Source organism: Saccoglossus kowalevskii, chromosome 3 (genome assembly GCF_978046115.1).
Source record: "Saccoglossus kowalevskii chromosome 3, keSacKowa6.1, whole genome shotgun sequence".
NCBI lineage: Eukaryota > Metazoa > Hemichordata > Enteropneusta > Harrimaniidae > Saccoglossus > Saccoglossus kowalevskii.
In genome coordinates, this window is record NC_140643.1 from 33,949,016 (window position 1) to 33,961,633 (window position 12,618).

Below are 12,618 nucleotides of genomic sequence, written 5' to 3' on the forward strand. Positions count from 1 at the left end.
AAGGACACGCTTATCACATAATTTCATTTTTATTATTGACTTCTATAAAAAACAACTTTTGTAATCAAAACCATTGACCTGCTATTTTGAAAAAAACAGTACTCAGTATACAATCTAAAATCAACTGATACAGCTCCTCTGTTAGCGATGCACATTTCGCAAACAATCTGTAACACAGTAAAAAGTAAAAGATATTTATAATAACACATTAATTAAATTGAGAATATCCCATTGAACAAGAATTATGTCTTGAGATGCACAAAGTGGAAGCCATCTTATTCAGAAGTTTATAATATTTATAAAAGTATCAAAATTACACAACTGAAGATCAGACTGAAGAAGTCGAAAGTTGTTACAAAATTCGGATGCTCACTTGTAATGAGTATGAAATGCAGTTGATGGTGTTTCAGAAGTCTAAAATGTAAAGTCGGCGCAGACAGACTAAAAATATGTGTACTTGTAGTTTTTCCATTCAGGTTTTCAGTATTTGCCCATATATGGATACTGTTAAATAAATATCAAAAATGCAGATATACAATGTAAATAGGTTGAAGAAAATTAATTAAATGGTTGATACCATGATAACTTGTACATTGCATTGTTGATGTGAAAGTCATTGAATCATTAATAAAGATGGAAACCACAATTGCATCTATTATGATGATACTCCTACTATCTATTTGCCTTCTCTTCATTGGAGATATTGATGTTATTGGATTGAAAACCCTGTCTATCCTGTAATGCTTTATGATGAAGTGCTTCCGCTTTTGCTTTGAGAAGAACAAACTCCTCCTGGATTATATCTGTGATCTTCTTTCGTATCTCCAACTACAATGTAACACAATGTGCTTTTGTTACTAAATGCATTGTGAAACAAGAGGAACTTGACATTATGTTTGTGATTACTACTACATAGACAATTATACAGATTGACCATTATGTATTCTTTATAAGTATATTACTGGGTTGAGCAAAGCGAAACAATCACTTTAGAAACCATAGGGTGTGCATGACCAAATGTATGCACCTTTTTTCAAACCTCTGCCCGAATATGATCTGCTTCATGTTTGGTTGACATCTCGCCATGTTCATTTATTTTGCTCAGACAATGGGTTGATGTATGGCTATAGTTTTAAAACGAAAAGGTACATTTGCACTATTGCAAACATCATGCAGCAGTCATTGGGAAACAATCACAATATTATTACTTCACACTCATAACCATCATTTTGCTTCGCTTGTTAAATGTAGTATTTTCTGAGCACTCGCCTGGAAAACTGCCTTAAACTGAAAGCATGACTGGACATAGTATTAAACCATACATTGTTGTTGAAATAATTATATACAATTTTCCCATAGAGACAAGATAATGTAATAACTGGGTGTTGATACTGGGAAGCTTTCCATAAACTTTTGTCACAGTACAGCTGTACATCTTACACCAAGCTGACATCCAGCATACCCCCCCACTGTTGAGTACTAGCTCATAAATCAATGACTGACTAGATAAAATACTCACTGGACTTCTCCGTTCATTCCTGAGGTGTGTCAACATGTCTCGAAACTCTATGGGTTTCCCCACTAGTAGAGTTACTGTTTTCCCAATATGGGGAATATAAGGCTCCTTATTTGGTAGTACGTCTTCCATTCCTACATGCCAAAATGGAATGACTAAGGGGACCTGTTTACACTCTGCAATCAACCTGCCTACTCCTGAAATGGTAAGTATTTGGCACTATTAGTTCATTTCAAAAAGCTTTAAGTGAAATATCACAAATTTATCTATATTTTGTCATTTAATGAGTTTCCACTCGCTAGCTTCAGACAGACAATAAAGGCCCCAAAAAAGCCAAAGCATAGAGCCCTACCACATGAACACCAGATCACAATAAACACTGACTTTACCACCTAAGCATGATAAAAGTATGATATGAGGTTATTCTAAATAGCAAAATATTTGCGGCAAATACACAGTCCACAAAGTATGTGACAATTTTCGGAATAATATGATAGTGCGCACCCATTACATTACCCCTTCATACATTTGGAAAGCAATTTAAAAAAAAATAGATATTGCATGATTCCCCAATATCTCCAATTTGAAAAGGGACATAAGATGATCAGATATTGCAAGGCAAGGTTTCCCCTGAACCAAATAAGAAAAAAACAACCTGAAAAGCAACATAAAAACAATTATATATTGCATTGTATGGTATGGTTCACATTCTCACCTGATTTGGTAACTAACAGTAGTACCGGTATTCAAATATTGCCTTATACCTTGATAACTACCCACCCCCACCCCATATTCAAAGAGCCACATGCTAAGATGTCATCACTCACCCCATTTCAATCTTATGTATTCATTAGTCATGTTCACCTTTCCTGCAGAAACAAATAAATATGATATATTATGCTATATTCCATAATATTCCTTGTTTAGTGATGGACATCTTGAAAGCATTCACAGACCAACACTGTCTACATCTATTAAACATAATATTCCTAGAAAAGACTTACCTTCAGGGAAGACATGAACCCAGTCACCATTATTTAATTTTTGTAAACAGAAATCAACACCTTGCTGGTAAACTCCATCTCCTGAGAAAAAACATAATACAACTTCAATTATAGCAAAAATAATCATCACAATAAAATGCCATAGTAATACAATGATTGATGTAATGACTTTATCTAGACAATGCACATAGATTCAAAAGACACTTGAACACCATGAGTGACAACTAGAAAGAATCCTGCTCACAGTCATTACCTCGACAAACTGGAACACATCTTCCAAGGCTGAAGAACTTTGAATAAAGTCTTCTTGTGAATACAATATCATTGGCAGCCAGTGTCCTAAAAATAATTACATATATTACATGTGAGTGAAATGGCATGGCAGGGTATCTAGAAACTTGTATTGTGTATACCATGACCCCTCGCTAAGTCACGCCTCAGTAAGTCGCGGGTAGTTGGATGGCTCCCAAAAATTCTATTTTGTCTTGCCAGCAGTTTTATTTGAAGTAAAAAAACTAATGTATCGTCACATCGTGTATTTAATTTGCCATTAAAGGACTGGAGTAGACCAACACCTACTGGCCGTCAAATACTGAGATACAAAGGGAGACAACGGCCTGACTCGAGGTGTCAACTGGGTCATTGCGACTTTACATACTTCTTGATCGGTCCCCTTTCGATATGGCTCTATAAAACTTGCTACAATGAATCTATGCGGATATGGATGCTGTGATGTTTTTCAATAAAGAAAACTATAAGTAAACCCGTGTGTGGACATGTGCTTTTTATCCATGTTCAATGCAAAAACTCCTCTTTCAAGAGACACCTCGGTATGTCCGACCCGATACCCGTGACTTAGCGTGGGGCCACTGTAATTGTAATATTTTTTCACAATTATGTATTCATAATGTGTCAAGGCATGTTAGAAATATGGCTCTGTCAAAACAAAATGGCTGCCAGTCTGCCATTCTGAATTCAAACAAATTGACATGCATCAAGGTTCTATTCTGTTTGAATGAAATCTGTCCATGCAAGACCAAGATTCTATTCTGGAATGACAGAAATGCTAGGTTTTGATTCCCTTTTAACATTCAAATGGTTGCCATTCGGCCATCTTGAATCAAATGAATACAAAATGCTTATGTGTGACAAAATGCATATATAAAGTTTGAAAATGATTGGTCAAAGCATATGGGAGATATTTCTGGAACAGCATTAATTAAAACAAAAATGCCAATCTGAAAAACAAAATGATGTGCATCAAGGTAACATATAATGTCCAATGTATGTAAAAAGCTTGAATAAAATCCAACCAAGATCCGGTTCCACAATAGCAGAAATCCTTTTTGATCACAAAAATGGTTTCTATTGAATTGGTTCTTGAAGCGACTGGACTATGTATTTCAAGATGTGTATGTGAAGATTGAATGTAATCGATGAAGACGTGTCCAAGATACTAAAGGTGAGGACACACACATGTACAGAGATCACTAATCCCCGTCACTATATCGCAAGTCAGAGGAGCTAATGTACTCTCGTTCTATCCTATACTATAAGCTGTTCAATAGTTCATCACTTACCATCTCATGTATTTTCTTGTAAATAGTGTTTTTATTCGCAAGCAACCTGTGTGACAAAATACACCATGAAAAAAATTTTATTCATCAATCCCTACTTACAAAATTATAACACTAAACTGAGAACTGTGTTACTAAACCATAATACATACTCCAGGAATTCTTTAATTTGTGTGAGATCTTCATTGCATATCAGACCACTCACATAATATCATCTTATAAATTCTTGGTATCAAACAACAATAATAAAATATATATATTTTTATTCACATCCCATCTTTCAGTGGCATGTCAGTTTCCTAAATTATTCAGCATCTTTCAGTGGCATGTCAGATTCCAAAATTTTTCAAAGAACTCACATAATCCAATATCATATATGGTAAACAAATGAAAATTTGTTCAATACAATGAGCAATTGTCTTACCCCAAAATAGATGATATCACTAGGCAATGAGCAATTGTCTTACCCCAAAATAAATGATATCACTAGACAATGAGCAAGTGTCTTACCCCAAATAGATGGATCATCAAGGCACGAGCGATGATTACTAACTGTTACCAATGGTTGATTCTTGTTTCTTCGACTCACAGCACTTTCCAACAGTTCAATATTGTAACAGTTAACTTTGTTTAACCAAGCTAAGAAAAGATAATTAATACTTAATATATATTTAAGTATTATGATGAGAGTTGCTTGGTAGATTTGTTAGCTCCATGATGCAATGCAGATGTACCAAGTAGTATACATGTAGTAATGAAGGGTTGCATGATAATTACACTCAAATTGACTGATGCATTTACATCAATCAAGACGCAGTTCCTCTATAGACAATAAAATAGGCATAAAGATGATAAAATAAACCATGAAATTATCTCCATGAATAAACAGAAGTCGTCTCACATGTCTGCAATACTTCAGTCTCAGATACTGGGTCACTGGGACGGGATGATCTAGCACCAATAAATACATATAACCATAATAAAGATATTTTGAATATTTTTACCAGAATTTATACCCGACACTTCACGATGGGCATCTTACACATTTTAATGGGTGTAATATCATTTTAGTATATACATGTAAAAACCCACCAAATATTAGTAAAAGAGAAGTTGTTATATAACCTGGACGAAAGAGGACATTATTTTCCTTTGCCTTATAATAGTCCATTTTCCCTGTAACTTCATGTGAGAATCCTAATGAGATTCACACCTGTAAAGTTTTCAATTGTGGAGGCTGCAGAATTTTTTTTACCAAATATTGTATTCACTGACTTAAAGGGCGGCAGTCGTTGCGCCGCGTCCTGTTCGATATGGGGCTCATAAAGAAGTATACAACTCATGTAAAATTCATTGTTTATTTACATGAAATTCGAACACGCGCTGCACGACGACCACCGCGGTTTAAATATTGTATTTTAATTTTTCCGAATTTAAATTGTTTCTTTTCACTCGCAATTTGAAATCATTTTATAAAGTGATTTTAATTAGTATCTATGTCACTGCAGCAAGGTTGCCTGTCCATAAAAACAAACTTTTACTAAAATTTTTTTCGCAGCCCTTAAATGAGATCCTTCTCTGCGGTAGACTCAAATTTTGTCTGTTGGCTCAAAAATTAGGGTTCATTTCCAGAAATATTGAAGAATTAGAAAAAAGTGCAGAATAATTTGGGCGAGAAAGTCTGGTGGTGAAAAGGTTAAAATCCAGAAATCAAAACAGAATATTTCTTTGAAAAAATATTTTTAACTATCGACTTACTTAAACTTGAATTAACTTCGGTAAAAATGTATTAGGCATGCATAAAAAAACAAGCAAATTTGGCACATCAACAGAACTTATAAGTTATTCTATTATGACTGAAATATGTAAACAAATACTTAAATATAATAAACAGAATAGCAGTTAAAAGAATATTAGAACATTACATCTCAGGAAGTAAACTCAAAGTTAACAAATGGTCATCTTTTGACAGCTGTGATGCCTCTACTTTCGATGGTATCAGTAACAAAATGAAAACAAAAATAAAAGATATAACTTGATAATATACGGCTACCGACCATACAGAAAACTAATAAACTATGCACATATAACCAATTTATTAAACAACATATGAATTTGAGCCACGTCAAACATTTCAATTATAAGAATAAGCATCTCAAAGTTTAGGATATCAGCACAATGTTCTGCCAATCGAAATACTCAGGAACATCAAGAAATACCCCCGGGAGCAAGGAAGTGTATTGATTGTAATACCGAATCTATTGTAAAAATAAAACTCACCAAGAAGTACCTTGGCAAATGTTCCAACACCGGCTATCGTAATCCCACTAGCGATGTTGTACAGTCGGTTTGGTCTGGCAGGAAAACACCACTGAAACTTTTCAAGGGGCATATTTGCATTATAAATTAAAGTTTTGTTGACGGAGATACGTATAGTGTGTGAAGAACATGTGGAGTAAGTACTGTACTAAAATTCAAAAGAATACGTGACACGATCCTCATAACATCACAGTTAGGAAGCCATTTTTAAGATTGCGCCCTCTGTCGTCGTCACTGGTGGCGCTATTTTGTACTCGGTATTTTGTTTTTTAGTCAAACACGGCGGGGGGGGGGGAATAATAAATTGTAGCATGGAAGTATTTAAACGGCACAATCTGCCAAAACGAACCATAAATTGAATTACATGTAAAGAGGGAGGGTGAAGGGAAAAGATTTACATTGTTATGTGATATTATTTTTTTTAGAATATGTCAATTTCTTTTTGTTTTTCTTCAGAGGTCCGACTGTACAATATTTTTTTTTGGTATTACAACTTTAGGAAGATCGATACAGGACCGCCCCCCCCAATGTGTGCACAGTCTCCACCATTTCTGGTATAACCCCACACACAGCCCCATTTTTGAGAAAAAATATTTATGATTACTGGTATATATGAAGTGATTTTATTCAAAATAATTGCATTATCTATTTCTTACACTAGATACCAGCCGATACCACAGGGAGCCCAGGAACTATAATCAACTGTAATACGCAGTCTCTATGAGCGCGGGGGGGGGGGGGATATCGGCTGGTATCTAGTGTAAGAAATAGACAAGGGATGAAGGCTCCAGCCAGCTCACATTTTTTAAACTCGAAAAAACAGACGAAAAAAATAAAAAATAAAATCTAAAAAAAATACCAGGTTGAAGAATATTAGTTGCTCCTTCGAATTTCGCCAAAGCCTTACCTACATTTTACCGATATCTGCAGAATAAATCAAGAAAACTACACAAATTGACTCCATTTAGGAATTCCTAACGGTTAGTCCGAACGCACGACACCGTTGGAGGCGTGGCCTTTTCAGCATTGTCAACAACCAATCACAAGACTGGTTACATCGAACATCCTTTTGAAATTTGGACGTCGGGCAGGCGATTTCAAGGCACCGCACTTAAATATTAGCAACATATTTTTCTGAGCGGTTGTTTATTCTCTTTCAAACGAGACATAAATGTGACGACATAGTCGATCCCTTATCCACCGCTAAGAATGCCGCAATGTTTCGTTCGTTTTGCAACATGCCACAAATCGTCGAAAAAAACACCACTTCGACGGAAGCTTGCGTAATAAGAAAACAAATGCCATGTTTAATACATATCGACCTGTTTTACTTGCGAAAGATAACGGAACATTAACTCGTTTCGTGCGACTTCGAACCCGAAGGAACACACCAACAACGTTGAATTTACCCGCTATCTTCCAAATATGGTACATGTATATTAATTTATTCAGTTGTTTATTTAGAGTGACGTCCGCGGTCGAATGCGATTGGCTATCGATGTCAGTGCAAAGGTCATATGAATATTAAAATTAAGTGGGCGGAAGGAAAATTGTATAGGAGACAAGCTGGAGTCTCGTGTGGCGATAGCGATAACACCGGGACGAATGGTCTGGGGTATTTCAATTAGTCAAGTATGAACAAAATTAGCCAATGCAAAGATGAAAAAAAAAAACACAGAGCAGTTAAAAACCGTTGCTGGTAAAAAGTTACCCCAACTTTGAGGTCAAGTTTCTCGGTAATGAAAATATACATAAAAAACCCAGTGAATTTATGCCCACACTCAGACTGAGTAGGATTAGCTATAGCTGCAGTTCTGTAGCTCGCTTGGTTTCGCTGTCTGTTATTTTGTTCGTCGTGGTGTTAACGCGAAACCAGGGAGCTACAGTTCCATCCTATGCGAGTTACCATATTTTACCGACCTGAAATCAGGTCGGGCCGTAACAGCCGTTTTTTTTCATTATTTTCGCCTCAAGTTTCTACTTTTCTACTGTCGATGGGTCCCGAAACTATTTCATCAATTATTTTGAGGGCGATGGTCCGAAATTGGTCGATTTCACGACGAAAACCCCTCGTTTGCCGCCATCTTGAATAAGTTATCGTGACGTCACAAGGCGTCACAGTTTTCCCATTTCACGCAGTTTTCGTCGACAACTCTCATGAAGTCACATAGAATTTCACTTAATTATTTTCGTTTTCAAGCATCACGTATGAATCCAATTTTCACTGTGCTGTGTCAAGTCTCAATGGGGTATGTAGGAAATGGCATTTTCACTGGAATTTATTTTAGCGGAAAAATGTTTACAGTGAAAATGAAGTATTTCACATTATTACATATGTACTGCAGTTTATTTTGATTCGTCCCTGAAATCAAAATCGGTATTTCCACACCACATATGCAAATGAGGTCTTGGAGCAAACAAATTAGTCCTTTCAAGAGTAGCGTTTTTCAAAACATAGCAGAAATAAACAATATTTAGAAGTACGATATTTTACGCTTGGGTACATGGATATACTTGCCGAGTGAAATGAAATTTGAACAAGAATAATGGTACTTCTAGGCAGTCACTTATTTTGACTAAAACTATTAAATTTGCATATCACCCATGCAATAATGTTTTCGGTATTTTCACGGTCGATATGCAAATGAACATGGTATTGGCGATCCGCTCCACTGGGATTGCTCTTACAGCCAATACAAAGTCAGCTTGGACGTTCAGTTGCGAGACGTAACAAAAAAAACGCAGCCAGTGATACATTTTGAAAATAAAAATACAAAATAAACGCAATCAGAGGCGCCGACCACGCGCGTTGGCAATAAATAGAACGCGTTGTGACACAGTCTCACCAGTCTCTTTCACTGACGCAATATAATTATGCTATTTCCCAACGCACTTATATTTAATACATTGACAAAAAACACCCCAAGAAAAATGTAAATCAAGCTTGTAATTACAAGTAACTCAACTCGAATGCAATATTCATCACTGTAAAAGTGGATAAATTCGAACCAGCCAGCTCATGATTGGAGACGTCCCGTCGTCTTCGTTGATAACTCGCTAATTCACCATAATCGTGGTGGTGAACTGTTTTAATAGCTGATTTGTAAAAGATGGACATTCAATTCATATTCATTCCAACTTATTTGAATATTCTTTCGGAAATTTGAGACATTGTTAAAAAATCCTATACAGGGTTATGTCTGATGTAAACTAATAATACGCAATTATCCAGGCAGTACTAGAAATTATTGCTGATACTAAAAAAAATTTGTATTGGGAAGTTGGATACTTGAACGTGTAGTCCCGGGGCATGTAGTAGACCATAGACCCTCCAGTAGAGGGTCTATGAGTAGACGAACATAATCGTACTGTCACATGTTTTTTCGTCTTAGCCTTGTCTTTTCGTCTTAACCGTCGCAGTCCGCTTCATTGAATGTTTAGTTTGATAATTTATAAACATATATTCAGTGTGAAACTGTTGCTTTCAAGTTGTGTTAATACAAAGATGATTTAAACTTGTCCCTTCCGTTGCCAACGTATTCAATATACGGAAATGGCATGTGTGTGCGTTTGCGTGAGTGAAAGATGCAAGCGAGATTACTCTCGCAACGCGTTCTCTTTATTTCCAACGCGCGTGGTCGGCGCCTTTGATTGCGTTTATTTTGTTTTTTCATACTCGAAATCTATCACTGGCACCGTTTATTTTGTCATGTCTCACAACTGAACGTCCAAGCTTTGTTGATAACTTCTCACTAAACGTATCTCCTGCTACAAATTTAGGATACAACACCCCAGACATAGCTTATTTTACTTAGCTTGAGTGTGGGTACGAAGTTACTTTTTGTAAAATCCGAAAACAAATTCTGACCACCGTTTCCATGGCAACATCCAAAAACTGATTCTTTTAATACCTTCACGCCAAATGTATTACACCTTACAAAGCACGGACAAAGCACGGACATAGCTCATTCTACTCAGCTTGAGTGTAGGCAACAATTTACTGTTTTTATGTCTATTTTCATTACCGAGAAAATGGACCCCAACGTTGGGGTAACTTTTCACCAGCAACAGCTTCTAACTCCTCTCTTAGCTAATTTTGTTCATACATGACAGGCAGGTTGTACCGTCACTAATTGGAAAAAACAATCCTGGCCCACAACTACCATGGCAACAGTCAGAAACTGTTTTTTTTGAATACTTTTGCGCCAACTTTATTACCTCCTACCAGTCTTGTGATAGCAGTGTTTAAATGATTATGCCTTTTATTTTGGCTACGTTGCACACCGGCGCCGACGGACATTGTTACACTGTATCAACGTAATCTCAACGCAACTTTGAACTTTGAATGAAATGTAAATACTGCCTCCAATCTAGAAAATACTATCGCAAAACGGATGGAAATAATACATTTAACGGCAGAATACGTCCTAGCAATACAATTAAGTGACTTCTAAAGACTGAATGTTTTTTGCGAACTTCATATACGGTGCCCGGTTTTAGTTAGGATGTTTCTGCTGGCGACGTTGCGACGTTACCCAGTTACAAATAAAGATTACCAACGCCAAATGAACAACATTTTAACCGGTAATGAAGATTCATTCAATCCACGGCTAACAAGTTACATCACAAGCGAAGTTGTAGCGTGCGGCTCAGCGACGACCGCTGTCGACGAAAGTCACCCCGTCAGTGGAGTACCGCAGTAGCATGGCATGTTTGCCAATGCAAAATTCTGTGGAGAAACTTTTAACTTCAACATAAATTTGTGTCAACCCTTCACCATTGTATTCAAACGAATCACGTGGTGTGCCGTTCTTCTTCAAACCCGACATTCAATCAATAGGGGAGTTTCAGTTAAAAAAAAACATAGCAAATCATGCAAATTCAACATTTTCAAACCAGTATACTAAAACAGAAATGCTAAGTAATGCAAAAGAAGGATAGATGTTACTTTTCAGTATACACATCTCTGTTGATACTATCCCTTACATATTCTACCCCCAATTATTCCTGCGTAAAATGGACTAGCCTCTTTCTTGTTGACATTCAGAGTAAAATCACGTGACAGGCTGTTAAAATTGGCTGTTGCATACACTTTCGCCGGTCTGGAAAATGTGTTTAATTAGCTCTCATTCAAGCAACAATGCAGATTTCCCAGTTGGGGTGAAACTATTGGACTCTGCCATTAAAAAATAGGGGTGTTTTGAGAAAAAAAACGAATAACCCTGGAGTGCACACAACACACTGAATTTCGGAACAAATCTTGCATTATTTACAGCAGCAGAATACCACAGAAATATCAGACGAAACATGGAAACACTATATATTGTATTTCGGCCTGAACCCTGTCTATTGCAATTCCAGGAATTACACCCATATGTGCAACCATTTTCCACCTTGGTATCACCCAACCCTGAAAACAAATTCTTAATACCACGCTGAAGCGTTTGGTAATAATAATACAAGTAACCTGTAGGATACTGTGTGGGTAATATTTTTTATATTGATTTTTGTTGCATTTGCAGCAAATAGTTACCAAACAATGAGAAATCTATAGGATTGAATATACCCCACAGCTGGCTTCACATGCATTGTTCATAGTTCATATGGTGCTTACACCAGAATTTAATTACAGCACCTAGGCGGTATGTGGTTACAGCTTAATGTTCGAGTAATCGCAAGAAATTGACATGACAATAGAAATTCATTAAAGACTGCCACTCCCATGCAATTAACAGCGAGTGAAATTCCTGGGATTGAAACATATATTTTGAAGTCACTGATGTAGGCAACGAATAACTGCAAGTTGACATAAAGACGAGGTAGTTTATTTAATCAGTGGTAAACTAGAGGCTGGAATTATAATTAATTTGTTTATTTCAATTTCTCCTGACGTCAAATAGAATACACTGGTGAAACACGGTAGTAACTGTGGGTGAAAGGATGTTTTGGGGTGTAGTTTACATTGTATATGGAGTGGTAGGGTCGGGTGTAATGTGTTCATTTCCAACTATTATGAAGTCACGTAGAATTTCACTTAATTTATTTTTGCTGACATGTTTTCAAGCATTACATGTGAATCTAATTTTCACTGCGCTGTGTCTCAATATAGTATGAGGGAAATGGCATATTCACTGGAATTTATTTCAGGGGAAAAATGTTTTCAGTGATAATGAAGTATTATGACAGATACCCTCCCCGTGGC

General features: G+C 36.4%; 1 protein-coding gene across 1 annotated transcript; it reads right to left on the reverse strand.

Annotated features, from left to right (window-relative positions):
* Positions 1 to 10: 10 nt before the first annotated feature.
* On the reverse strand, positions 11 to 6,621 carry LOC100377739 (tafazzin-like). Its single transcript, XM_002738201.4, has 8 exons — positions 6,378 to 6,621; positions 4,608 to 4,736; positions 4,101 to 4,146; positions 2,774 to 2,859; positions 2,521 to 2,601; positions 2,344 to 2,385; positions 1,520 to 1,713; positions 11 to 828 (listed from the first exon to the last, which is right to left on the reverse strand). The coding sequence occupies exons 1-8, from the start codon at positions 6,487 to 6,489 to the stop codon at positions 673 to 675; spliced, it is 846 nt and encodes a 281-aa protein (XP_002738247.2). The 5' UTR covers positions 6,490 to 6,621; the 3' UTR covers positions 11 to 672.
* Positions 6,622 to 12,618: the final 5,997 nt, after the last annotated feature.